Source organism: Dendrobates tinctorius, unplaced genomic scaffold, assembly GCF_039654945.1.
Source record: "Dendrobates tinctorius isolate UK_male_01 unplaced genomic scaffold, ASM3965494v1 ptg000018l, whole genome shotgun sequence".
NCBI lineage: Eukaryota > Metazoa > Chordata > Amphibia > Anura > Dendrobatidae > Dendrobates > Dendrobates tinctorius.
The window spans coordinates 20,634,647-20,660,453 of NW_027361686.1; the positions used below are offsets into that span (position 1 = coordinate 20,634,647).

The window sequence follows — 25,807 nt, forward strand, 5'->3', positions numbered from 1 at the left end:
CCTGCCGGGGGGCTGTGCCGGCCTGCTGGGGGGCTGTGTGGACTGCCCGGGGTCGGTACCGGCCTGCCGGGGGGCTGTGCCGGCCTGCTGGTGGTCTGTGCACCCTGTGGGGGTCTGTACCGGCCTGCCGGGGGGCTGTGCCGGCCTGCCGGTGGTCTGTGCACCCTGTGGGGGTCTGTACCGGCCTGCCGGGGGGCTGTGCCGGCCTGCCGGGGGGCTGTGCTGATGTCCGGGGGTCTGTGCAAGCATCGTCCGATGGGACTACAAGTCCCATCTGGCGATGCCTGCTACCATGACAGTGATTGACACATTAGCCAATGATGGGACAGTAGTAGTCCCATCATCCGGCTAATGTGTTAAATGTTAAAAAAAAAAAAATACTACATACATACTACATGCATGCTACATACATACTACATGCTACATACATACTACATACATACTACATATATACTACATGCATGCTACATACATACTACATGCTACATACATACTACATATATACTACATGCATGCTACATACATACTACATGCTACATACATACTACATATATACTACATGCATGCTACATACATACTACATGCTACATACATACTACATATATACTACATGCATGCTACATACATACTACATGCTACATACATACTACATATATACTACATGCATGCTACATACATACTACATGCTACATACATACTACATATATACTACATGCATGCTACATACATACTACATGCTACATACATACTACATATATACTACATGCATGCTACATACATACTACATGCTACATACATACTACATACATACTACATGCATGCTACATACATACTACATATATACTACATGCATGCTACATACATACTACATGCTACATACATACTACATATATACTACATACATACTACATACATACTACATGCATGCTACATACATACTACATGCTACATACATACTACATATATACTACATGCATGCTACATACATACTACATGCTACATACATACTACATATATACTACATACATACTACATGCATGCTACATACTACATGCTACATACATACTACATATATACTACATGCATGCTACATACATACTACATGCTACATACATACTACATATATACTACATACATACTACATACATACTACATGCATGCTACATACATACTACATGCTACATACATACTACATATATACTACATGCATGCTACATACATACTACATGCTCCATACATACTACATATATACTACATACATACTACATACATACTACATGCTACATACATACTACATATATACTACATGCATGCTACATACATACTACATGCTACATACATACTACATATATACTACATGCTACATGCATGCTACATACATACTACATGCTACATACATACCACATATATACTACATACATACTACATACAATACATTCATACAATACATACATAGACATACAGTACATATAACATAGAGTAACATACTTACCAATACTTGTCACATTGTTCCCCGAAGCCATTGTCTTTTACGGAATAAATATTAACATAACAAACCACAGAAATACTCACCCACGATCCGAAGCAGTCCACGAGTGTGTCCCACGACGATCTTGGGTAGAGAACTGCAGCATCAGCTGTTGCTGCCGTTCTCTACGGGCTGCAGGAATCCAATGACGGAAGGTAGGTATCCTTCCACACTGTATTCCTCCGCCACTTAAAAAAAAAAAAAGTCCCTAGTCTCACTTTATGCCATTGCTGCGTGGGAATTTCCCACACAGCAATGGCATAAAGTGAGACTAGGGACTTTTTTTTTTTTTAAGTGGCGGAGGAATACAGTGCGGAAGGATACCTACCTTCCGTCATTGGATTCCTACAGCCCGTAGAGAACGGCAGCAACAGCTGATGCTGCAGTTCTCTACCCAAGATCGTCGTGGGACACACTCGTGGACTGCTTCGGATCGTGGGTGAGTATTTCTGTGGTTTGTTATGTTAATATTTATTCCGTAAAAGACAATGGCTTCGGGGAACAATGTGACAAGTATTGGTAAGTATGTTACTCTATGTTATATGTACTGTATGTCTATGTATGTATTGTATGAATGTATTGTATGTAGTATGTATGTAGTATATATGTGGTATGTATGTAGCATGTAGTATGTATGTAGTATGTATGTAGCATGCATGTAGCATGCAGTATGTATGTAGCATGCATGTAGTATATATGTAGTATGTATGTAGCATGTATGTAGTATGTATGTAGTATGTATGTGGTATGTATGTAGTATATATGTAGTATGTATGTAGCATGTAGTATGTATGTAGCATGCATGTAGTATATATGTAGTATGTATGTAGCATGTAGTATGTATGTAGCATATATGTAGTATGTATGTAGTATGTATGTAGCATGCATGTAGTATATATGTAGTATGTATGTAGCATATATGTAGTATGTATGTAGCATGTAGTATATATGTAGTATGCATGTTGCATGCATGTAGTATATATGTAGTATGTATGTTGCATGTAGTATGTATGTAGTATGTATGTTGCATGTAGTATATATGTAGTATGAATGTAGCATGTATGTAGTATGTAGTATGAATGTAGCATGTATGTAGTATGCATGTTGTATGTACACTCACTGGCCACTTTATTAGGTACACCTGTCCAACTGTGTGTTAAGACTTAATTTCTAATCAGCCAATCACATGGCGGCAACTCAGTGCATTTAGGCATGTAGACATGGTCAAGACAATCTCCTGCAGTTCAAACCGAGCATCAGTATGGGGAAGAAAGGTGATTTGAGTGCCTTTGAACGTGGCATGATTGTTGGTGCCAGAAGGGCTGGTCTGAGAATTTCAGAAACTGCTGATCTACTGGGATTTTCACGCACAACCATCTCTAGGGTTTACAGAGAATGGTCCGAAAAAGAAAAAAAATCCAGTGAGCGGCAGTTCTGTGGCCGGAAATGCCATGTTGATGCCAGAGGTCAGAGGAGAATGGGCAGACTGGTTCGAGCTGATAGAAAGGCAACAGTGACTCAAATTGCCACCCGTTACAACCAAGGTAGGCAGAAGAGCATCTCTGAACGCACAGTGCGTCGAACTTTGAGGCAGATGGGCTACAGCAGCAGAAGACCACACTGGGTACCACTCCTCTCAGCTAAGAACAGGAAACTGAGGCTACAATTTGCACAAGCTCATCGAAATTGGACAGTAGAAGATTGGAAAAACGTTGCCTGGTCTGATGAGTCTCGATTTCTGCTGCGACATTCGGATGGTAGGGTCAGAATTTGGCGTAAACAACATGAAAGCATGGATCCATCCTGCCTTGTATCAACGGTTCAGGCTGGTGGTGGTGGTGTCATGGTGTGGGGAATTTTTTCTGGGCACTCTTTGGGCCCCTTGGTACCAATTGAGCATCGTTGCAACGCCACAGCCTACCTGAGTATTGTTGCTGACCATGTCCATCCCTTTATGACCACAATGTACCCAACATCTGATGGCTACTTTCAGCAGGATAATGCGCCATGTCATAAAGCTCGAATCATCTCAGATTGGTTTCTTGAACATGACAATGAGTTTACTGTACTCAAATGGCCTCCTCAGTCACCAGATCTCAATCCAATAGAGCATCTTTGGGATGTGGTGGAACGGGAGATTCGCATCAGGGATGTGCAGCCGACAAATCTGCGCCAACTGTGTGATGCCATCATGTCAATATGGTCCAAAATCTCTGAGGAATGCTTCCAGCACCTTGTTGAATCTCTGCCACGAAGAATTGAGGCAGTTCTGAAGGCAAAAGGGGGTCCAACCCCTTACTAGCATGGTGTACCTAATAAAGTGGCCAGTGAGTGTATGTAGCATGTAATTTTTTTTTTTTTTTTACATTCAACACATTAGCCGGATGATGGGACTACTACTGTCCCATCATTGGCTAATGTGTCAATCACTGTCATGGTAGCAGGCATCGCCCGATGGGACTTGTAGTCCCATCGTACGATGCCTGCACAGACCCCCGGCAGGCCGGCACAGCCCCCCGGCAGGCCGGCACAGCCCCCCGGAGCCTGCACAGCCCCCCGGCAGGCCGGCACAGCCCCCCGGCAGGCCGGCACAGCCCATCGGAGCCTGCACAGCCCCCCTGGCAGGCCGGCACAGCCCCCCGCAGGCCGGCACAGACCACCGGAGCCTGCACAGACCCCCTGGCAGGCCGGCACAGCCCCCCGAAAGGCCCGTACAGACCCCAGAGAGGCTGTACAAGGGAAAAACAGGATTTTTCTTATTCCGATACCGGAAGTCCCATAGACTTGAATGGGACTTCCGGTATCGGAATCGGCGATACCGATACTTTTTTTTAAGATCGGCCGATCCATTCCGATCCGATACTTTGAAGTATCGGACGGTATCGCTCAACTCTAATAATAATATACTGTATGTGGAAATCCTATAGTACCATAACTCATTGGTGACATTCTCGCCGATGGTAGTCATTAAATTTCCCTTTTTTTACCAGTAGGCCCCAACTGCCATGACATCTTCTTTCATCCATAACTCGTCCTTGCAGAATGTAACACATATACAGTTAGGTCCATATATATTTGGACAGAGACAACATTTTTCTAATTTTGGTTCGAGACATTACCACAATGAATTTTAAACAAAACAATTCAGATGCAGTTGAAGTTCAGACTTTCAGCTTTCATTTGAGGGTATCCACATTAAAAATGGATGAAGGGTTTAGGAGTTTCAGCTCCTTAACATGTGCCACCCTGTTTTTAAGGGGACCAAAAGTAATTGGACAATTGACTCCAAGGCTATTTCATGGACAGGTGTGGGCAATCCCTTTGTTATGTCATTCTCAATTAAGCAGATAAAAGGCCTGGAGTTGATTTGAGGTGTGGTGCTTGCATGTGGAAGGTTTTGCTGTGAAGGAAACATGCTGTCAAAAGAGCTCTTCATGCAGGTGAAACAAGCCATGCTTAAGCTGCAAAAACAGAAAACACCCATCCGAGAAATTGCTACAACATGAGGAGTGGCAAAATCTACAGTTTGGTACATCCTGAGAAAGAAAGAAAGCACTGGTGAACTCATCAATGCAAAAAGACCTGGGCGCCCATGGAAGACAACAGTGGTGGATGATCGCAGAATAGTCTCCATGGTGAAGAGAAACCCCTTCACAACAGCCAACCAAGTGAACAACACTCTCCAGGAGGTAGGCATATCAATATCCAAATCTACCATAAAGAGAAGACTGCATGAAAGTAAATACAGAGGGTTCACTGCATAATCATCAAGAATAAAAAGGCTAGACTGGACTTTGCTAAAAAACATCTAAAAAAGCCAGCACAGTTCTGGAAGAACATTCTTTAGACAGATGAAACCAAGATCAACCTCTACCAGAATGATGGAAAGAGAAAAGTATAACGAAGGCGTGGTACAGCTCATGATCCAAAGCATACCACATCATCTGTAAAACACGGCGGAGGCAGTGTGATGGCTTGGGCATGCATGGCTGGCAGTGGCACTGGGTCACTAGTGTTTATTGATGATGTGACACAGGACAGAAGCAGCTGAATGAATTCTGAGGTATTCAGAGCCATACTGTGTGCTCAGATCCAGCCAAATGCAGCCAAACTGATTGGTCGTCGTTTCATACTACAGATGAACAATGACCCAAAACATAAAGCCAAAGCAACCCAGGAGTTTATTAAAGCAAAGAAGTGGAATATTCTTGAATGGCCAAGTCAGTCACCTGATCTCAACCCAACTGAGCATGCATTTCACTTATTAAAGACTAAACTTCAGACAGAAAGGCCCACAAACAAACAGCAACTGAAAACCACCACAGTGAAGGCCTGGCAGAGCATCAAAAAGGAGGAAACACAGCGTCTGGTGATGTCCATGAGTTCAAGACTTCAGGCAGTCATTGCCAACAAAGGGTTTCCAACCAAGTGTGGGAGAGAGGGTCCCCGTCGAGTGTCCAGGTAGGAACCAAGGGGACCGTCACCTGGGTTCCGGGGAAACTGTTTCCAGGGGACAGAGTTTGGGGACGGACCGTTGTGACAGACAGATTGGCTGGAGGAGGGACCAGTACAAAGGAGGAGGCGAATTCCCGGGACGATGAGTCAGCAGAATGAGACAGAAGGAGCAGGAGATTGTGGGAGCGACTGAGAGCCAGAGCGACTCACCAGAGCCAGGAAGGAGGCCAGAGACAGGAGGGATACTTCCCCTGGACATCAGTGGGACAGCGCCGAGACGACCGTCCGAGAACCGCTGCCCCGTGTCGACCAGCGGCGGCCGCCACCTTCTTCCAGCCCGCGGCTGCGGCCTGCCTGCGATCATTCACGGCCGTTGCCGCCCCGCTCCAGCCCGTGGCCACTGTGGCCCCAGCTCAACCCGCGACCGCTGCCGCCTCCCCTCAGCCCGCAGCTGTGGCCTACCTGCGGTCACCCGCGGCCGCTGCGGTCTCGCTCCACCTCGCGACTGCAGCCTCTTCCCCGCCACCTGCAGTTGCCCTGTTCTCACTAGTGGCCACGGCAAGTACAGTACCGCCGGCGACTACCACTGTCCCACTCCGGGCCGCAGCAGGGGCCGGGCCTCTGCTGAGCGCGGACTCCCCGTCGCAGCCATTAGCTGCGCAGGTGGCCTGTCATTTGCCACCACACATCGCTGCCGCTTGCCCCAGGCCAGGGGCTGCGGCCCAACCGTCCAAGGACTACGCCGGAGCCTGTGGGGCTCCAGTGTCATCAGCGCGCCGGAGTGCGCGAAGTCTTCGTCATTGCCTCAGCAACTGGGCCCAGCATCTACTACGCCGAAAGACCACCAACCCGAACGGCGAGGGACGTCTGGACGGCTAAGTTGACTTTATAATTAAGGACCTGTAGTCGGCCATACCACAGCATTATAGTTACCGGCTGTTGCCGGAAGTAGTCATGTTCTACCCGTTTGTGTGTGCTTGTATAGAACCCCCTGCGAGGGCAACCCATGTTACCCCTTTTGGTGATCAGGCCGGGACTGAGGAAAGTTCCCTCTGGTCTTATAAGCGTTAAGATAGAAAGCACCTAACAGTCTCGCGACTCGTCACTGCATCCTGCAAACACCACACAAGTAATAGAAATGAACATTTTATTTACAATTATTTAATCTGTCCAATTACTTTTGGTCCCTTTAAAAACAGGGTGGCACATGTTAAGGAGCTGAAACTCCTAAACCCTTCATCCAATTTTAATGTGGATACCCTCAAATGAAAGCTGAAAGTCTGAACTTCAACTGCATCTGAATTGTTTTGTTTAAAATTCATTCTGGTAATGTCTCGAACCAAAATTAGAAAAATGTTGTCTCTGTCCAAATATATATGGACCTAACTGTATCTTTGGCTCACTGCTTTCCATCAGCCTCTTCACATTTCCGACCTCTACATAAACCATATACTGCTATAACCAGTGTACTAGACAGTAATAATAATAATTATTTATTATTTTATTTCTATAGTGCCAACATATTCCACAGCACTTTACATTTTAGAGGAGACTTGTACAGACAATAATAATAATAATCTTTATTTATATAGCGCCAACATATTCCGCAGCGCAGATGGTGTCACTGTGCATCGGTCAACAATACAGCGCATGCATAACGCCTTTTTGTATGACCAAACAACTCAATCTTTGTTTCATCAGTCCACAGGACCTTCTTCCAAAATGTAACTGGCTTGTCCAAATGTGCTTTTGCATACCTCAGGTGACTCTGTTTGTGGCGTGCTTGCAGAAACGGCTTCTTTCGCATCACTCTCCCATACAGCTTCTCCTTGTGCAAAGTGCGCTGTATTGTTGACCGATGCACAGTGACACCATCTGCAGCAAGATGATGCTGCAGGTCTTTGGAGGTGGTCTGTGGATTGTCCTTGACTGTTCCCACCATTCTTCTTCTCTGTCTTTCTGATATTTTTCTTGGCCTGCCACTTCTGGGCTTAACAAGAACTGTACCTGTGTTCTTCCATTTCCTTACTATGTTCCTCACAGTGGAAACTGACAGGTTAAATCTCTGAGACAACTTTTTGTATCCTTCCCCTGAAAAGCTATGTTGTTTTCAGATCATTTGAGAGTTGTTTTGAGGAGCCCATGATGCCACTCTTCATAGGAGAATCAAATAGGAGAACTACTTGCAAGTGGCCACTTGAAATACCTTTTCTCATGATTTGATACACCTGGCTATGAAGTTCAAAGCTCAATGAGGTTACAAAACCAATTTAGTGCTTCAGGAAGTCAGTAAAAAGTAGTTAGGAGTGTTCAAATCAAGAAAATGATAAGGGTGCCCATACTTTTGCACCGGTCAAATTTTGTTTAAATGCAGATTGCACATTTTCTGTTAGTACAATAAACCTCATTTGAATCCAGAAATATAACTGAGTCCATCAGTTATTAGATATATGAAACAGAAATAGCTGTTGCAAAAACCAAAATTGTTATAAAGAAAAAAGGTTAACATTAATAGGGGTGCCCAAACTTTTACATATGACTGTAAGTAATAACGTTAACAATACAATAATTAAAGCGAAATAAGACGACCCTGCTCGTGGGAGCTTACAATCTACAATGAGGTGGGGGCGATACAAAGCACAGGTTTGTATTTACAATGATGTATTTACAATGATGGTCCAGCTATCTTCAGGGGGTGGGGGATAGATGGAGATAGTGAATGGGCTACACACACACAAGCATAAAATGACTTTGATTACTGAATGTGATAGGCCGCTCTGAACAAATGTGTTTTGAGCGCGCGCCTAAAACTATGCAAATTGTGGATGGTCCTAATATCTTGGGGTAGAGCATTCCAGAGGATTGGTGCAGCACGGGAGAAGTCTTGGAGTCGGGAGTGGGAGGTACGGATTAGGGCAGAGGTTTGTCGAAAGTCATTTGCAGAGCGCAGTGGTCGGTTAGGCCGATAGACAGAAATGAGGGAGGAGATGTAAGGGGGTGCCGCACTGTGGATAGCTTTGTGGGTGAGAACAAGTACTTTGAATTGTATCCTGTAATGAATGGGCAGCCAGTGTAATGACTGGCAAAGAGTGGACGCGTCTGAGAAACGATTAGCCAGATGGACAACCCTGGCTGCTGCAATAAGGATGGACTGGAGAGGGGAGAGTTGAGTGAGGGGGAGGCCAATTAATAGAGCGTTACAGTAGTCCAGGCAGGAGTGGATCAGGGCGACAGTGAGGGTTTTTGTTGTTTTCATGGTGAGAAAATGCAGATTCTAGAGATGTTCTTTAGGTGTAAGCGGCATGAGCGGGCAAGAGATTGTATATGGGAGGTGAAGGAGAGATCGGGGTCAAACATAACGCCCAGACAGCACGACTGCTGTCGGAGTGTTATTATGGTGACACCCACGGAGAGGGAAATGTCAGATTAAGGCTGGTTTCACATTTGCGTTTTTTTGCGCTGTAAAAAAACGCATACGTGCGCATGCGTTTTTTCCCCTATATTTAACATGGGTGCGCATACCTGCGCGCTGGCATGCGCATGTATGCGATTTTCATGCGCTGCGTTTTTTTGGGGTGTGCGATTGTATTTTCCAGACGCAGCAAGTTGCATTTTTTGGCCCTGCAAAAAAGCGCATGCGCACGTATGCGCACGTTTTGCGCTAAAAATGGCCATTATAGCCTATGGATGCGCATACGTGCGCACTGGCATGCGCATGTAAGCGTTTTTTTAGCGCTGCGTTTTTTTGGTAGTGACCATTTGTTGTACTAGTTATAATCTTCTAAAGTAAAAAAAAAAAAGTCTATATAAAGGAGGTGCCTGCCAAAACTCTGCCACTACTACACTGACAGATTGGAGAGCAGACAGTCAACAAGGAACCCATCTTATATCAGCGAAGAATGTGAGTATATTACATTATATGCCTGTCCTTTTAAATTATGTATGTACTAATGATTTTTATTATTTTTACATGCAGTATGTCTTCAGAATCCGAGTATTCCCCATCGCGGCAGGAATTGGCGCAAGCAGACCGTGAGGTGATTATTTTCGTGCATCTGGTAAGTATATCTGCTGCTTCTCCAAATCTCTTACGTTTTTTTCTACTTTTTTAAGACATCGTCATCATCATCTTCTGCGGATGGGACTAGTGAGGGCGAAGAGCAGGAGCAGCGAAGCCAAGTCCCGGTGGTGATACGGAATGTATGTATCAAATGATTTGTAATGTTCTTTATTTTTTATCTTCTATTTTTACTCTTTTTTATGTTTCTTTTTTTGTAACTTTTTATTCAATTTAAATTTGATTATTCTAATGAATGTGTTTTGTCTAGGTTCCACAACGGGATGAAGACGTCTATTCCAATAGGAAACCCAACAGTGTCATCGGGGTCTACAGTGACTGCTTTGAGTATTGTATTGCTACATTGTGCCGCAGTGACTGTTGTCCTTGACGGCACTGTTGGGTTTCGTGCTAGGTGTATTCTAGCAGGAAACCCAACAGTGTCATCGGGGTCTACAGTGACTGCTTTGAGTATTGTATTGCTACATTGTGCCGCAGTGACTGTTGTCCTTGACGGCACTGTTGGGTTTCGTGCTAGGTGTATTCTAGCAGGAAACCCAACAGTGTCATCGGGGTCTACAGTGACTGCTTTGAGTATTGCATTGCTATATTGTGCCGCAGTGACTGTTGTCCTTGACGGCACTGTTTTTTTTTTAACAACAGTGGACAAAGTCCGAACACGTTGGCGTTCGATCAAGGACCGCTTCAACAGTGATGTTCGTGCTGAGGGCCAGGTTCGCAGTGGATCTGCGTCAAGGACCAGAACTAGATACCGTCACTATCACGCGTTGCAGTTCCTAAGACCGGTCCTTGCCACGAGATCGTAAGTATTATAAATTTTGGGTTTTTATTTTTATTAATCTGTGTTTTTCTAATCCACAGCTGATGCTTCTTGTAAAGGCATGGTAGTAATGATTTTCCTTTATTCCACAGCACCTGGAGCAGCACCCTGCAACCTGGCCCTGGAGCGGTCCTTCCTCGGACGTCCTCTGACCCGTCCCAGCCATCCGACAGCCAGGAAGCACCTTGCAGGTCAGCCACACACACAGCTGGTGACCAGGAAGCTGGGCCATCAGGTGTTCCCCTGTCCCAGGTCTCTGCCACTGGTTATGCGGGCACTACCCGCCAGCGGCAGAGGGCCTTGGACAGGAATGTCTTGCCCGAGTTTATGCATTTGAGCGAGGCCTTTAATTCCAGCCTCAAGTCACTGTCCGACAGAGTTGAAAGCGGTTTTGCACTCATGGAACATGGTTTTAACCACTTTGAACACCGCTTCAATTCTGTAGAACAGCGCCTTGACCGTCTGGAGGCCGACCTCAACAGACCAGCACACCATTTTTTTAGTAAGATTGAAAAGGGCATGGCGGAACACCTTAGTCCTGAGCAACAGCTGAATGTGCTGCAGGCCTGCAACAATGCTTTCTTGCAGGCTATGCAGCATAATCGGTACGGTCAGCAGTCAGTGGTGTCATTTCCACCTGTGCCACCATTGACTCGCTTCACCTCACTACCGACTTGTGCTGCATACCACTGCACGGACACCTCTATTCAAAGCCAGGACACCCACCGTTACACCACCACAAGTCTGAGTGCAGCTGGTCACTTCACCGACACCACCATGGCAAGCGCTGCTCCTGTCTGGAGCACCACCGCCACTCCCATGCATGCGTGGAGCTCAGCCACCACTAGGCAAACATGGAACAGCCCTGCCACTACAACAACATGTAGTAGCCCTGCCACCACCACTCTGCAAACCTGGACCATCACTGCCGCCACCAGTCCTCCTGCAAGGACGAGCACTGCCAACGAAGAGCAGCAGCAGCAGCCACCTCAGCAGCAGCCACCTCAGCAGCAGCAGCAGCCACCTCAGCAGCAGCAGCCACCTCAGCAGCAGCAGCCACCTCAGCAGCAGCAACAACCACCTCAGCAGCAGCAGCAGCAGCAGCCACCTCAGCAGCAGCAGCAGCCACCTCAGCAGCAGCCGCCACCTCAGCAGCAGCAGCAGCCACCTCAGCAGCAGCAGCAGCCACACCTGCAGACGGGGGACCTACACTCAATATTTGCCCCTAGTTCAAGGCGAAATCTATCAAGGCGGGCATTGGGCCAAAGTCGGTCCAGGCACACAAGCCTACGGCGACATGCCATTACAACTAATGTACCTGAACAGATTTCCTCTCCTCCAAGTGTTCCTAGTTTAATTCCCTTAACTGGACTACCTTCCCCCACAAGTTTTGTTGCCCCTTCCCCTCAAACACCGTCTTCAACTGCAAGTGTTGCATATTCCCTGCACACCCCCAAATTGAAACCATCTGCCCCCAAACGCCGTAAAAAATAATTTTTTGGTTTACTTTTTTTGATTAAAAATAAATTTACATTTGTGGTTCACCATTAAAAAGTTTCATTAATGTTGTTTGCGCCGCTCACACACACACTGATGGGTAAATACATGTTAAAAACCAACCCAAGGCCTACTATACTCATATTTGAAATACCACGGCCTAGTGTAGTCATTCCAAGGCCTAGTGTAATAACTCTATTTTTACCAACTAGAATCTGGTTTCATGAAAAACAAACTGTTGAAACTTGTCTAAAAAATAAGTTTCTTTCTAGTTTCACCAGTTTGTTTTTTGTGAAACAAGATGCTAGTTGTTAAAAATCGAGTTATTACAGTAGGCCTTGGTATGACTATACTAGGCCGTGGTATTTCACATATTACTATACTACTAGCCCCAAGGCCTACTATACTCATATTTGAAATACCACGGCCTAGTGTAGTCATTCCAAGGCCTAGTGTAATAACTCTATTTTTACCAACTAGAATCTGGTTTCATGAAAAACAAACTGTTGAAACTTGTCTAAAAAATAAGTTTCTTTCTAGTTTCACCAGTTTGTTTTTTGTGAAACAAGATGCTAGTTGTTAAAAATCGAGTTATTACAGTAGGCCTTGGTATGACTATACTAGGCCGTGGTATTTCACATATTACTATACTACTAGCCCCAAGGCCTACTATACTCATATTTGAAATACCACGGCCTAGTGTAGTCATTCCAAGGCCTAGTGTAATAACTCTATTTTTACCAACTAGAATCTGGTTTCATGAAAAACAAACTGTTGAAACTTGTCAAGTTTCAACAGTTTGTTTTTCGTGAAACAAGATCCTAGTTGGTAAAAATCGAGTAGGCCTTGGTATGACTATACTAGGCCGTGGTATTTCACATATGACTATACTAGTAGGCCCAAGGCCTACTATACTCATATTTGAAATACCACGGCCTAGTATAGTTATTCCAAGGCCTAGTGTAATAACTAAGTTGGAATGGAGCAGATTACATTCATCCACTCAATGCTGACTTGTATTCACCATTGACTTTCATTGGGGTTGGGTTTTGAGGGTTGTGTTTTGAGAAAATCACATACTTTTTTTTCAACTAGTTGCACAATTTTCTCTTGGAAAAATTTGGTTTCCTGATTCATGGCCTGCAGCTTTGCTCGTTCCAATATATTTCACGCAGACTAGCAATGCTGCATTTTAACTCGTATGTGTACTTACCTGCCCAGGTGTGTGATCATCAAAAAATTCAGTTATACATGGGAAGTTTTTTATTTAATTGGAGTTTAAAAAATATAGTGCACTCAGTAATGGTATCAAATAAGGTTTTTTATTACCATAAACAAACAAAAACATTACACCATTTTATCTTGCCAGTGCACCCGTCCTACATCAGAAATAAAGTAGGCCGCAAATTGGTCCCTCATTTGGCCAACTTCAACGGATGACCTGAGAGTGTGCTGAGTGAATTCAGGCAATGGGTTAGGAGCATCATCGTCCAGTTCAAAGGTCGGGTGCTCTTTAGCCATCACAAAGTTATGTAGAACCACACAGGCCTTCACCACCTCATCGACTGTTTCCAGTTTAAGATTAATGGCCGTGCCCAGAATTCGCCATCTGGAGACAAGAATCCCAAAAGCACACTCGACAGTTCTTCTGGCCCTGGTCAGCCTGTAATTAAATATTTTTTTGGTGTGGTCCAAGTCCCGGCTGGAGTAGGGTTTCAGTAAGTTTCCGCACATTTGAAAAGCCTCATCGCCAACCATTACAAAGGGCAGTGGCGGAGCTTCGGTGTGAGGAAGAGGCCGTGGCATAGGGAAATTAAATTGGTTGCCATACAACCTCCGGCCCATGTCTGAGTTTTTAAAAGCCTGTGAGTCATTACCACGGCCAAATGCTCCAATGTCCACTGCTACAAACATACATCCGGCATCCGCAATCGCCATGAGTACTATTGAAAAGTACTTTTTGTAATTATAGTACTCAGATCCCGTTCTTTGGGGTTTGATGATCCGTATGTGTTTACCATCAACAGCTCCCAAACAGTTGGGAAAATTGCATACTGTCCAGAATTTGTCAGCAATTTCCATCCACTTTTCAGCGGTGGGCAGGGGCATAAATTCTGGACAAAGAACATTCCAGAGAGCCCGGCAGGTGTCAGCAACAATTCCAGACAAGGTAGAGATTCCAATACGGTACTGGAAGTGTAGTGAAGATAGGGTTTCTCCAGTCGCCAGGAATCTGTGAACAGACAAAGAAGTAAAATTAATATTTATGTATATTATTTTAAAAAACTATAAAATAAAATATTAGTACATTCACGAAAACTAATTACCCAAGGTTTTGAATACTAAATTTAAAAAAAAAACATCAGACCGCACCCCTTGGTTTTTAAAACATACCGTAATGTCACCAGTAGCCGTTCCTCAGGAGGAATCGCACCACGGAGCTGTGTGTCCTGTCTCAGGATGGATTGTTGGACACGAGCAAGCAAATCCATGAAACTTTCGTGGGACATCCGGATATAATCTGTAAATTTCTCCGGGTTTCACTGGAGCTCGCTGTAGAGGGTGTGGTATGCCCCACGGCTATCCCGGAGTTCAACAATCGGATGTATCCACATACGCCGCCGTCTTCGCTGCCTCTCTCTCTTCCTTTGTTCATGGCAAGCAACTGCATACGCCTGAGCCATCGCGATGTCCAAATCCAAGTTGAAGTGAAAACTCTTCCAGCGCAGATCCATGGTCACGAGAAGAATCAAGCAAATGTGAAGAAAACTGTAGACAGGGTCTATATATTAACATACCACACCCACAATGCAGTCCCATTGGTCTTGTGTGTTGTTGAATGGTTGTTTTTTCTTTTTTGTGGGGTTTTTCCAAAATCTGTAAAAAAACGCAAACGCACAAAAAACGCATACAAACGCACAAAAACGCTGCGTTTTTTTCCTGCATGCGCATAAAAATGCTTGAAAAAAACGCAGCGTTTGTATGCATTTGTATGCGTTTTTTTAATGCGTTTTTTTGCGGGAAAAACGCGCTGCAAAAAGAAGCAAGTGTGAAACTAGCCTTAGGGAGGTTAGTAGATGGCGGGAGCAGAAGAAGTTCAGTTTTGGAGAGGTTGAGTTTCAGATAGAGAGCAGACATGATGTTGGAGACTGCAGACAGTCAGTCAGTGGCGTTCTGTAGTACAGCGGGGGTAAGGTCAGGGGATGATGTGTATAGTTGTGTGTCATCAGCATAAAGATGGTACTGAAAGCCAAATCTGCTGATGGTCTGTCCAATTGGGGCTGTGTAGAGAGAGAAGAGAAGGGGGCCAAGGACTGAGCCCTGAGGTACCCCGACAGTGAGAGGAAGAGGAGATGAAGTGGAGCCAGAGAACAGAACACTGAAGGAGCGGTCAGAAAGATAGGAGGAGAACCAGGAGAGAGCAGTGTCCTTAATGCCTAGTGACTGGAGCCTAGAGAGTAGGAGAGGGTGGTCAACAGTGTCGAAAGCTGCAGAAAGGTCGAGAAGAATGAGCAGAGAGTGGTCACCGTTACGTTTTGCTGTCAGAAGGTCATTGGTCACTTTGATGAGTGCAGTTTCTGTCGAATGTAGGGGGCGGAAACCGGAATAGACATTAAGCATAACAATAATAACATAATAGACATTAAGCATAACAATAAGCACATACATCAACAGATACCAAGAGGAATGAGGGCCCGCTTGCAAGCTTACAATCTATGAGGAAATAAGGGAGACATGAAAGGTGGAAGTTAACAATTGCTTTGTTGTTCGCACCAGCCATTATGTAAGAAATCGGGTGCTTATATAATGCTGCATGAACCGGCTATCAGCCAGAACATGTAATAGTACAGACACAGAGGTTTATTAAATGCATAAAGTGTATGAGAACATGATACGAGGAACCAGGTTACAGTAAAAATTTTGAATGGGCAACACAGGGATAGTTAATGTGTTGAGGCGGTAGGCCAGTCTGAAGAAATGTGTTTTTAGTGCACGCTTAAAACTGTGGCATTGAGGATTAATGGAATTAACCTGGGCAGTGCATTCCAAAAAATTGGTGCAGCACATGAAAAGTCTTGGAGACGGGAGTGGGAGGTTCTGATTATTGAGGATGTTAACCTCTGGTCATTAGCGGAATGGATGGCACGGGTAGGGTGGTAGACTGAAATGAGGGAGGATATGTAGTGTGATGCTGAGCTGTGGAGTGCTTTGTGGGTGAGAGTAATAAGTTTATACTGAATTCTGGAGTGGATGGGTAACCAGTGTAAGGACTGGCACAAAGTAGAGGGATCAATGAAACGATTGCGAGGAATATGATCCTGGCTGCATCATTCAAGACAGATTGGAGAGAGGAGAGTTTGGTAAGAGGGAGACCGATTAGTAGAGAGTTACAATGGTCCAGACGAGATTGAATAAGAGAAACAGTAAGATTTTTTGCAGAGTCGAAAGTAAGAAAGGGTCAAATTCTAGAAATGTTTTTGAGGTTCAGGTGACAAGAGCGAGCCAGTGATCGGATGTAGGGGATGACTGAAAGCTCTGAATCAAGTATGACCACAGAACAGTGGAACAGTGATTGTGTTGCTGGGGAGTAATGGTAGAACCACACACGGAAATGGAAATGTCAGGCATATGTAGGTTAGTAGAGGGAGGAAACACAAGGAGTTCAGTTTTTGACAGATTCAGTTTCAGATAGAGGGAGGGATATGATGTTGGAGACAGCAGTAAGACAATCACTGGTGTTTTCTAAAAACAGGCGTGATTTCAGGAGAGGAGGTGTATAATTGGGTGTCATCAGCATAGAGATGGTACAGGAAACAAAATCTAAGTAATAACAGTAATAATGCCCCTACTGTCCCCTGTACAGTAATAATACTTTCTTTTGTGCCCCACATAATAACAGTGTCCCCTCTGTTCTGTTACACAGTAATAAGGTGTCCACTGTACTTACTCATAGTAATAATGCCCTCTTTGCCTCCTTATGGTATTGCTAATGCCCCCTGTCAAGAATTTAACCCCTTTACCCCCAAGGGTGGTTTGCACGTTAATGACCGGGCCAATTTTTACAATTCTGACCACTGTCCCGTTATGAGATAATAATTCTGGAACGCTTCCATGGATCCTGGTGATTCTGACATTGTTTTCTTGTGACATATTGTACTTCATGTTAGTGGTAAAATTTAATTGATATAACTTGCGTTTATTGTGAAAAAAATGGAAATTTGGCAAAAATTTTGCAATTTTCCAACTTTGAATTTTCATGACCTTAAATCACAGAGATATGGCACACAAACTACTTGATAAGTAACATTTTCTATATGTTTACTTTACAGCAGCACAATTTTGGAACCAAATCTTTTTTTTTAGGAAGTTATAAAGGTTAAGAGTTGACCAGCGATTTCTCATTCTTACAACACCATTTTTTTTTAGGGACCACATCACATTTGAAGTTACTTTGAGGGGTCTATATGATAGAAAATACCCCAAAGTGACACCATTTTAAAAATGGCACCCCTCAAGGTGCTAAAAACCACATTCAAGACGTTTATTAACCCTTCAGATGCTTCACAGGAATTTTTGGATTGTTTTTCACAAAAAAATTATTCAGGTACAATTTTTTTATTTTACCAAGGGTAACAGGAAAAACAGGACCACAAAAGTTATTGTGCAATTTGCCCTGAGTACGCTGATACCCCATATGTGGGGGAGAACCACTGTTTTGGCGCATGGCAGAGCACGGAAGGGATGGAGCGCCGTTTGACTTTTTCAACGCAAAATTGGCTGGAATTGAGACTGGACGCCATGATGCATTTGGAGAGCCCCTGAAGTGCCTAAACAGTGGAAACCCCCCAAAAGTTACCCCATTTTGGAAACTAGACCCCCCAAGGAACTTATGTAGATGTGTGGCGAGCACTTTGAACCCCCAAGTGCTTCACAGAAGTTTATAACGCCCGGGCGTGAAAATAAAAAATCATATTTTTTCCACAAACATGATATTTTAGTCCCCAAATTTTTTATTTTCCCAAGGCTAACGGGTGAAATTGGACCCCAAAAGTTGTTGTCCAATTTGTCCTGAGTGTACTGATACCCCATATGTTGGAGAAAACTGCTGTATGGGCACACGTCAAGGCTTGTAAGGGAAGTAGTGACATTTTGGAATGCAGACTTTGATGGAATGGTCTGCGGGTGTCATGTCGCGTTTGGAGAGCCCCTGATGTGCCTAAACAGTGGAAATCCCCCACAAATGACCCTATTTTGGAAACTAGACCCCCAAGGAATCTATCTAGATGTGCGGTGAGCTCTTTGAACCCCCAAGTGCTTCACAGGAGTTTATAGCGCCGGGGCATGAAAATAAAAAAACCATATTTTTTCCAGAAAAATGATATTTTAGTCCCCAGTTTTTTCATTTTCCCAAGGGTAACAGGAGAAATTGGACCCTAAAATTTGTTGTGCAATTTGTCCTGAGTAGGCTGATACCCTATATGTGGGGATAAACCATTGTTTTGGTGTATGGCAGAGCTTGGAAGGGAAGGAGCACCGTTTGACTTTTTCAACGCAGAATTGGCTGGAATTGAGCTCAGATGCCATGTATCATTTGGAGAGCCCCTAATGTGTCTGAACAGTGGAAACCCCCCAATTCTAACTCCAACCCTAACTCCAACACACCTCTAACCCTAATCCCAACCCTAACCCTAATCCTAGCCCTAACCCTAACGGGAAAATGGAGATAAATACTTTTTTTATATTTTATTATTTTTCACTAACTAAAGGGGTGATAAGGGGGTATGATTTACTATTTATAGCGGGTTTTTATGTTTGGCAGCTGTCACACGCTAAAAGATGCTTTTTATTGCAAAAAATAGTTTTTGCATCACCACGTTTTGAGAGCTATCATTTTTTCATATTTTGGGCCACAGAGTCATGTTAGGCCTTATTTTTTGCAGGACGAGTTGACGTTTTTATTGGTACCATTTTCGGGCACATGACATTTTTTAATCGCTTTTTATTCCGATTTTTAGGATGCAGAATGAACAAAAAACAGCAATTCATGAAATTCTTTTGGAGGGGGCGTTTACACCATTCCGCGTGTGGTAAAATTGATAAAGCGGTTTTATTCTTCCGGTCAATACGATTACAGCAATACCTTATTTATATTTTTTATGTTTTGTCGCTTTTACACAATAAAAACAATTTTATATAACAAATATTTATTTTTGTATCGCTTTATTCTGCTAGCTATAACTTTATTTTTTTGCTGATGCTGTGTGTCAGCTCGTTTTTTGCAGGACAAGATGACGTTTTCAGCGGTACCATGGATATTTATATGCGTCTTTTTGATTGTGTGTTATTGCACTGTTTGTTCGGCAGTATGATGATAAAGCATTATTTTTTGGCTTTTTTTTAAGGGGTTCACTAAAGGTGTTAACTAGTGGGACAGGTTTATAGGGCGGGTCATTACGGATGCGACGATACTAAATATGTGTACTTTTATTTTTTTTATTTATTTACATAAATAAATGAATTTATTGGGGAATATTTTTTTCTTTATTTAGGAATTTTTAAAAAATTATTTTTACAAGTTATTTTTTTTTTTCTACTTTTTTACATTGTCCCAGTGTGGACATTACTATATAGTGTCAGATCGCTATTATGACACTTTGCACTGCACTTTGTCAGATCAGTGATCTGAGAGGCAGTGCAGGAGGTTTTCTTAGCCTCCTGACAGACCCGACACTCAGCATCTCCCACTCGCACACCACCTCCTCACCTCGCCCCCTATCTGTCAGAGTCCCGCAAGGTTCAGTCCTAGGTCCCCTGCTCTTCTCCATTTACACCTTCGTCCTCGGACAGCTCATAGAATCTCACGGCTTTCAGTATCACCTCTATGCTGATTTCACACAGATCTACAACTCTGGACCAGATATCACCTCCCTACTAACCAGAATCCTACAATGTCTGCCTGCTATTTCATCCTTCTTCACTAGATTTCTAAAACTTAATAAGGACAAAACAGAATTTATCATCTTTCCCCCATCTCACTTGACCCCTCCAATGGACCTATCCATTAAAGTAAATGGCTGCCCACTCTCCCCAGTCCTACAAGCTCGCTGATAATCCTTGACACTCATCTCTCCTTCAATCCACATATCCAAGCCATTTCCACTTCCTGCCGACTAAAACTCAAAAATATTTTACAGATCCGTACATTCCTCAACCAAGAATCTGCAAAAACCCTAGTCCATGCCCTCATCATCTCCCGCCTTAACTACTACTGCAACCTCCTGCTCTGCGGCCTCCCCTCTAACACTCTCGCACCCCTCCAATCTAGTCTAAACTTTGCTGCCTGACTAATCCACCTGTCCCCCCCGCTATTCCCTGGCTTCTACCCTCTGTCAATCCCTGCACTGTCTCCCATTACCCAAAGACTCCTGTTCAAAACCCTAACCATGGCATACAAAGCCATCCACAACCTTTGCCCTCCATACATCTATGACTTCGCCTCCCGGTACTTACCTGCACGCAACCTCCGATCCTCACAATATCACCTTTTTTACTCCACTCTTATCTCCTCTTCCCACAATCGCATTCTGGAACTCTCTACCACAACATATCAGACTCTCGCCTACCATGGAAACCTTCAAAAAGAACCTGAAGACCTATCTCTTCCAACAAGAATACAACAAAACGTGCATCGGGGCAGAGGGATTTCTGGGGATCTACACTTACCTACCACTGGTATGTTTATAGGCATCGTCACATTATCCATTTTTGCAGTATTATATGTGCACGGGCCATTGTGGATTTGGGGATAAGTTGCTGCTTAGTCCTTTACATTTGCATGCCATTTTGGCTCATGATTAAACTATGTTATAGGATGTTGTGGTCACCTGTTACTCATTAGCATTTATATTGTTGATCAGCTTGGTATGTAAAATCAGCTACCATTGTGGTCTGTTTTTATTGTTTAAGTGGATTTCCTATGGCTGGTTTGTCCTTCTTCATTTATTCAGCACATTATCTTGTCAAGTGTTTTTAATGATTGTCAATAAAGTACATTTTTATTTTATATACCATTCTGTGGTACCTTGTTTCTTCACTACATGGTTATCATAACAGTGATCAGTTTATTCTGTGGTATATAGCATCCTCAAGATTGATGGGGTTATCAATATTTGGGGCATATTTGTGATTTAAGAATACAACCTGCAGTAACCACCGATTGACCAAGCCATTGCATGACCAGCTCTAGCCTCACCTACTGCATCCTCACTCATCCCTTGTAGATTGTGAGTCCTCGCGGGCAGGGTCCTCTCTCCTGTACCAATTGCGACTTGTATTGTTTAAGATTACTGTACTTGTTTTTATTATGTATATCCCTCCTCACATGTAAAGCACCATGGAATAAATGTGTTGATGTAAAGTAAACATGTGGGAAATGTTACTTATTAAGTTTTTTGTGTGCCATATATCTGTGATTTAAGGGCATAAAAATTCAAAGTTGGAAAATTGCAAAATTTTCGCCAAATTTCCATTTTTTTCACAAGTTATATGAATTAAATTTTACCACTAACATGAAGTACAATATGTCACAAGAAAAACAATGTCAGAATCACCAGGATCCATGGAAGCGTTCCAGAGTTATATTACCTCATAAAGGGACAGTGGTCAAAATTGTAAAAATTGGCCCGGTCATTAACGTGCAAACCACCCTTGGGGTAAGGGGGTGAATTATTGACATCCTTAATATTCTTGTAGACAAAAGGGTTTCCAATGTCCTGTTTATGCGTATGTTGGGTGACTATGGCTATTTCTAAAGGGTGTGAGATATTCCTCTTAATCCTCTCAAAACTTAAAGAGCCTTTTTCTGTCTAAACTAATGTCCAATCTGTACTCTTTGTCTATGCACAATACACATCTTCGTTCAGTCACCTGGGCATAAAGAGGACTTCATGCATTTTAATTAAGATTGTTCACATCTCTCGCATTCAAATTTCGATGGATATTTCACACTGATGCACACTAAGCTTTTAGGACAGCTTGAATTTATTTGAAACTCAATTAGGGCTGCTTATCAAGCGTTGCAACCTTTTATCAATTTTTCAGTGCTGTTCACAGCCAGGGAATTTAGCTTTAGTGACATGGGTTGTAAACTTCTGGATTATTTTGCACACCATGGACAAAGGAACATCTTCAAAATCTCTGGATATGGACTTGTAACCTTGAGATTGTTGATATTTTTCAATAATTTTGGCTTTAAAGTCATCACACAGTTCTTTTCACCTCTTTATTTTGTTCATGCTTAGTGTGGCACACACAGACACACAATGCAAAGATTGAGTCAATGTCTCCGCTTTTTATCTGGTTTCAGGTGTGATTTTCATAATGCCCAAACCTGTTACTTGCCACAGGTGAGTTTAAACAAACATCACATGCTTGAAACAAAGTTGTTTACCCAATTTTTGAAAGGTGCCAACAATTTTGTCCAGCCCATTTTTGGAGTTTTGTGTGAAATTATATCCAATTTGTATTTTTTTCTTCGTTTTTTTTTGGGGTGTTCCAATACACACAAAGGATATAAATATGTGTGTAACAAAACATGTGTAATTGCAATAATTTTCTGGGAGAAATACTTCATTTTCTGGAACAATTTCAAGTGTGCCAACACTTTCGGCCAAGACTGTAGCTTATACCCATCTATTTTTTGGAGCCTATTAATCTAATCAATGTCACTTGGCAATAAAATACTTGCCAACTTTTCAAAACTAAGCAACCCAGGAGTGTACATACAAACTATGGGACCTCATTGTAAAAGTTCCAAATAGGCTCCACCCGTTCCTACAACAAAAATTAAAAATACTTGGCAGAAAAGGTAGGGTGTAGTGCATAGGTGTAGGAGAGGGACATGTATTGTTACACATACACCGTGATTTTTGCACCTTTTGAAGCCTCTTAGTGTTCTTACCCATTATACCTATTTCATGGCCCACATAAAGTATAATGCTCTCAAAAATGCACCCTACAGTATAATTCCCCCACTGTAAATTCCCTCACCATACCCCCTAAATCTACAATTTTATGACCGCACAGAGTAATGCCCCATCATTACCCAGAATATAGTATGATGTTACCCCACACACAGTACGAGGCTCCTAGTGAACTTCAACATTTTATGAAGGGCCAACAGTGAACTTTTCTGCAGTATTGTGTCCCTACAGTCCCTCCACACACTGTATGATGTTCCCACAGTACTTTGTCTTAGCAACTGTAGGGGCATCATATTGTGAACATATTAGGAAGCCCACTGTGACTTACAAGTACTGACTAATAAAGAACAAAATAAATATAACTACTGACTTCGTCCCATTCCTCATGATGCACAGCTCTGATCAGTGTTCTTTGTGAACTGTGGCTCCATGCAGCAGGCACAATGTAGTGATGTAATTGAGCCTCCAGCACTGAATCTGAGGCTTGTAGGATGAATGGTAGAGCAGCGAGCGAACGGTTTTGTTACATCATTAAATTTTATAGTACTTGCATCTAAAATATGCAAATAACATTGAAATTGGGAAACCAAGTGGGGTTAAATGGGATGGTGCCAAAAAGGACCATGTCCCCCTGACTCATGGGCCCCATAGCGACTGTGTGGTCTGCCCCTGGAGTTAAAGATTAGACATGTATGACTACCATATTTTAGATGCAAAAATATATAAACCCAACCTATTTTACACTTATAATTTTTAATCACAAGACAATCTCTTTAAGATTGAAAGTGTTGTCAATTAAGTGATTCATGTCACGGTTTAACATGATTTATATATCAGATTGTCAATGCTCTTGAACCCAAGCCACACAACATTTACTACAATTTCAACCCCATTATTTTTCTAAATGCTTTTTTAAATTCCTTATTCCTTAATGTATATATTATGGGATTGAGTGTGGGAGTAATAACAGCATAAAACACAGGAACCAGCTTCCCTTCTTCCGAAGAATACTTGGATGTAGGCTTCAGATACGCAGAAAAAGATGTCCCGAAGAATAAGGTTACAACAGTAAGATGGGATGTACATGTGGAGAATGCCTTCTTCCGACCTTCTGTAGATTTGATTTTTAAAATTGTGGAAATAATATGGATATAAGATATCGCGGTTGATAGGAATGAGCCAAAACCATAAGCTCCTCCAACTGTAAAGAGAACAACCTCACTGGGCAACGTATTACCACAAGCCACTTTCAGTAATGGTGGGATGTCACAGAAGAACTGGTTTATCCTGTTGGAAGAGCAGAAGGGTAAGTGAAAGGTAGAGACAGTGTGGACCATGGAATTGAGGAAGCCACTGATCCAGGAGCCACAGACTAATGCTATACATGTTGTAGAATTCATGACCAGGGTATATTGTAATGGATCACATATTGCCACATATCGGTCGTAAGCCATTACAGCGAGTAGTGTGCACTCAATACTGCCGAGTGCAATGAAAAAATACACTTGAGCCACACAAGCACTGAATGTAATTGAGGTGGTCTTCAGAATGAAGTTAAGAAGCATTTTTGGAATGGTGACGGATGTGTAGAAAATCTCAAGAAGAGACAAATTCGAGAGGAAAAAATAAATTGGGGTGTGAAGAGCCTTACTGGCCAAAGTTATGAGGATAAGGAAATTTCCAGAAGAGTTAACATATAAAACACAAGAAATACATAAAATAATAGAGTTTGCACAGAAATGAGAGCAGGAAACCCAAGAAGAATGAATTCTGTTACTGTACTGTTACCAACTATCATTTACTTCACCTAGTAAGAAGACGATAATGTAAAATTACTAAAATATAATTCATATCATTGAATAAGGATATAAATAAATAATTAAATGTGATAATAAAATAATATATGTTAAGACTGGAGAAAAATGTATCTTACAATTCCTGCAGACGGACAAAGAAGATTTTTCATCTGGATTTTTAAGACGGAAAATGAAAATCCATTGCATATTACAATATCATTGCTGTGGATGAAATTTTAAGAAATACTTATTTTGTAGGTTTTCTGAACAGATTTCATCCTTTACAATGCATGGAGGGTAGGTGAGTAGGTGATAAATTCGGTAGAACTGCATCATTTTAACATTTCTGGATTTTGATACTATGAAATTTCTGAATTGTGGATCAGCCCTTCAAGAACATATGCAACTTAAAGTGCCACTGATTTTACACAGAGGTTTTTTATTACATTGTAATCTCATCCCAAGAGAAAATATATTATTACTACTAGATCAATAAAATATGCTCACCCTGGGTGAACATAGACTTCATAACATCACTTAAAACCCCAGTAATTTTGACATGACTTAAGCAAATTACATAAAAAATGCACTGTGGCGGCAACTTGTGAACCCACCATAATCTTTAGACAAATCTTCTTCTGAACTTGTCTA

General features: G+C 42.7%; 1 protein-coding gene and 1 pseudogene across 1 annotated transcript in view; one reads left to right on the plus strand and one right to left on the minus strand.

Annotated features, from left to right (window-relative positions):
* The window catches only part of LOC141082600 (olfactory receptor 5V1-like), a 31,656-nt gene extending 9,466 nt beyond the window's left edge, over positions 1 to 22,190 (plus strand). The window contains exon 3 of the mRNA XM_073566581.1: positions 22,132 to 22,190. Within this exon, the coding sequence (XP_073422682.1) occupies positions 22,132 to 22,190 (59 nt within the window). The remainder of the gene's footprint in view (positions 1 to 22,131) is intronic.
* Positions 22,191 to 24,195: 2,005 nt separating this feature from the next.
* LOC141082519 (olfactory receptor 5V1-like) lies at positions 24,196 to 25,158 on the minus strand (annotated as a pseudogene).
* Positions 25,159 to 25,807: the final 649 nt, after the last annotated feature.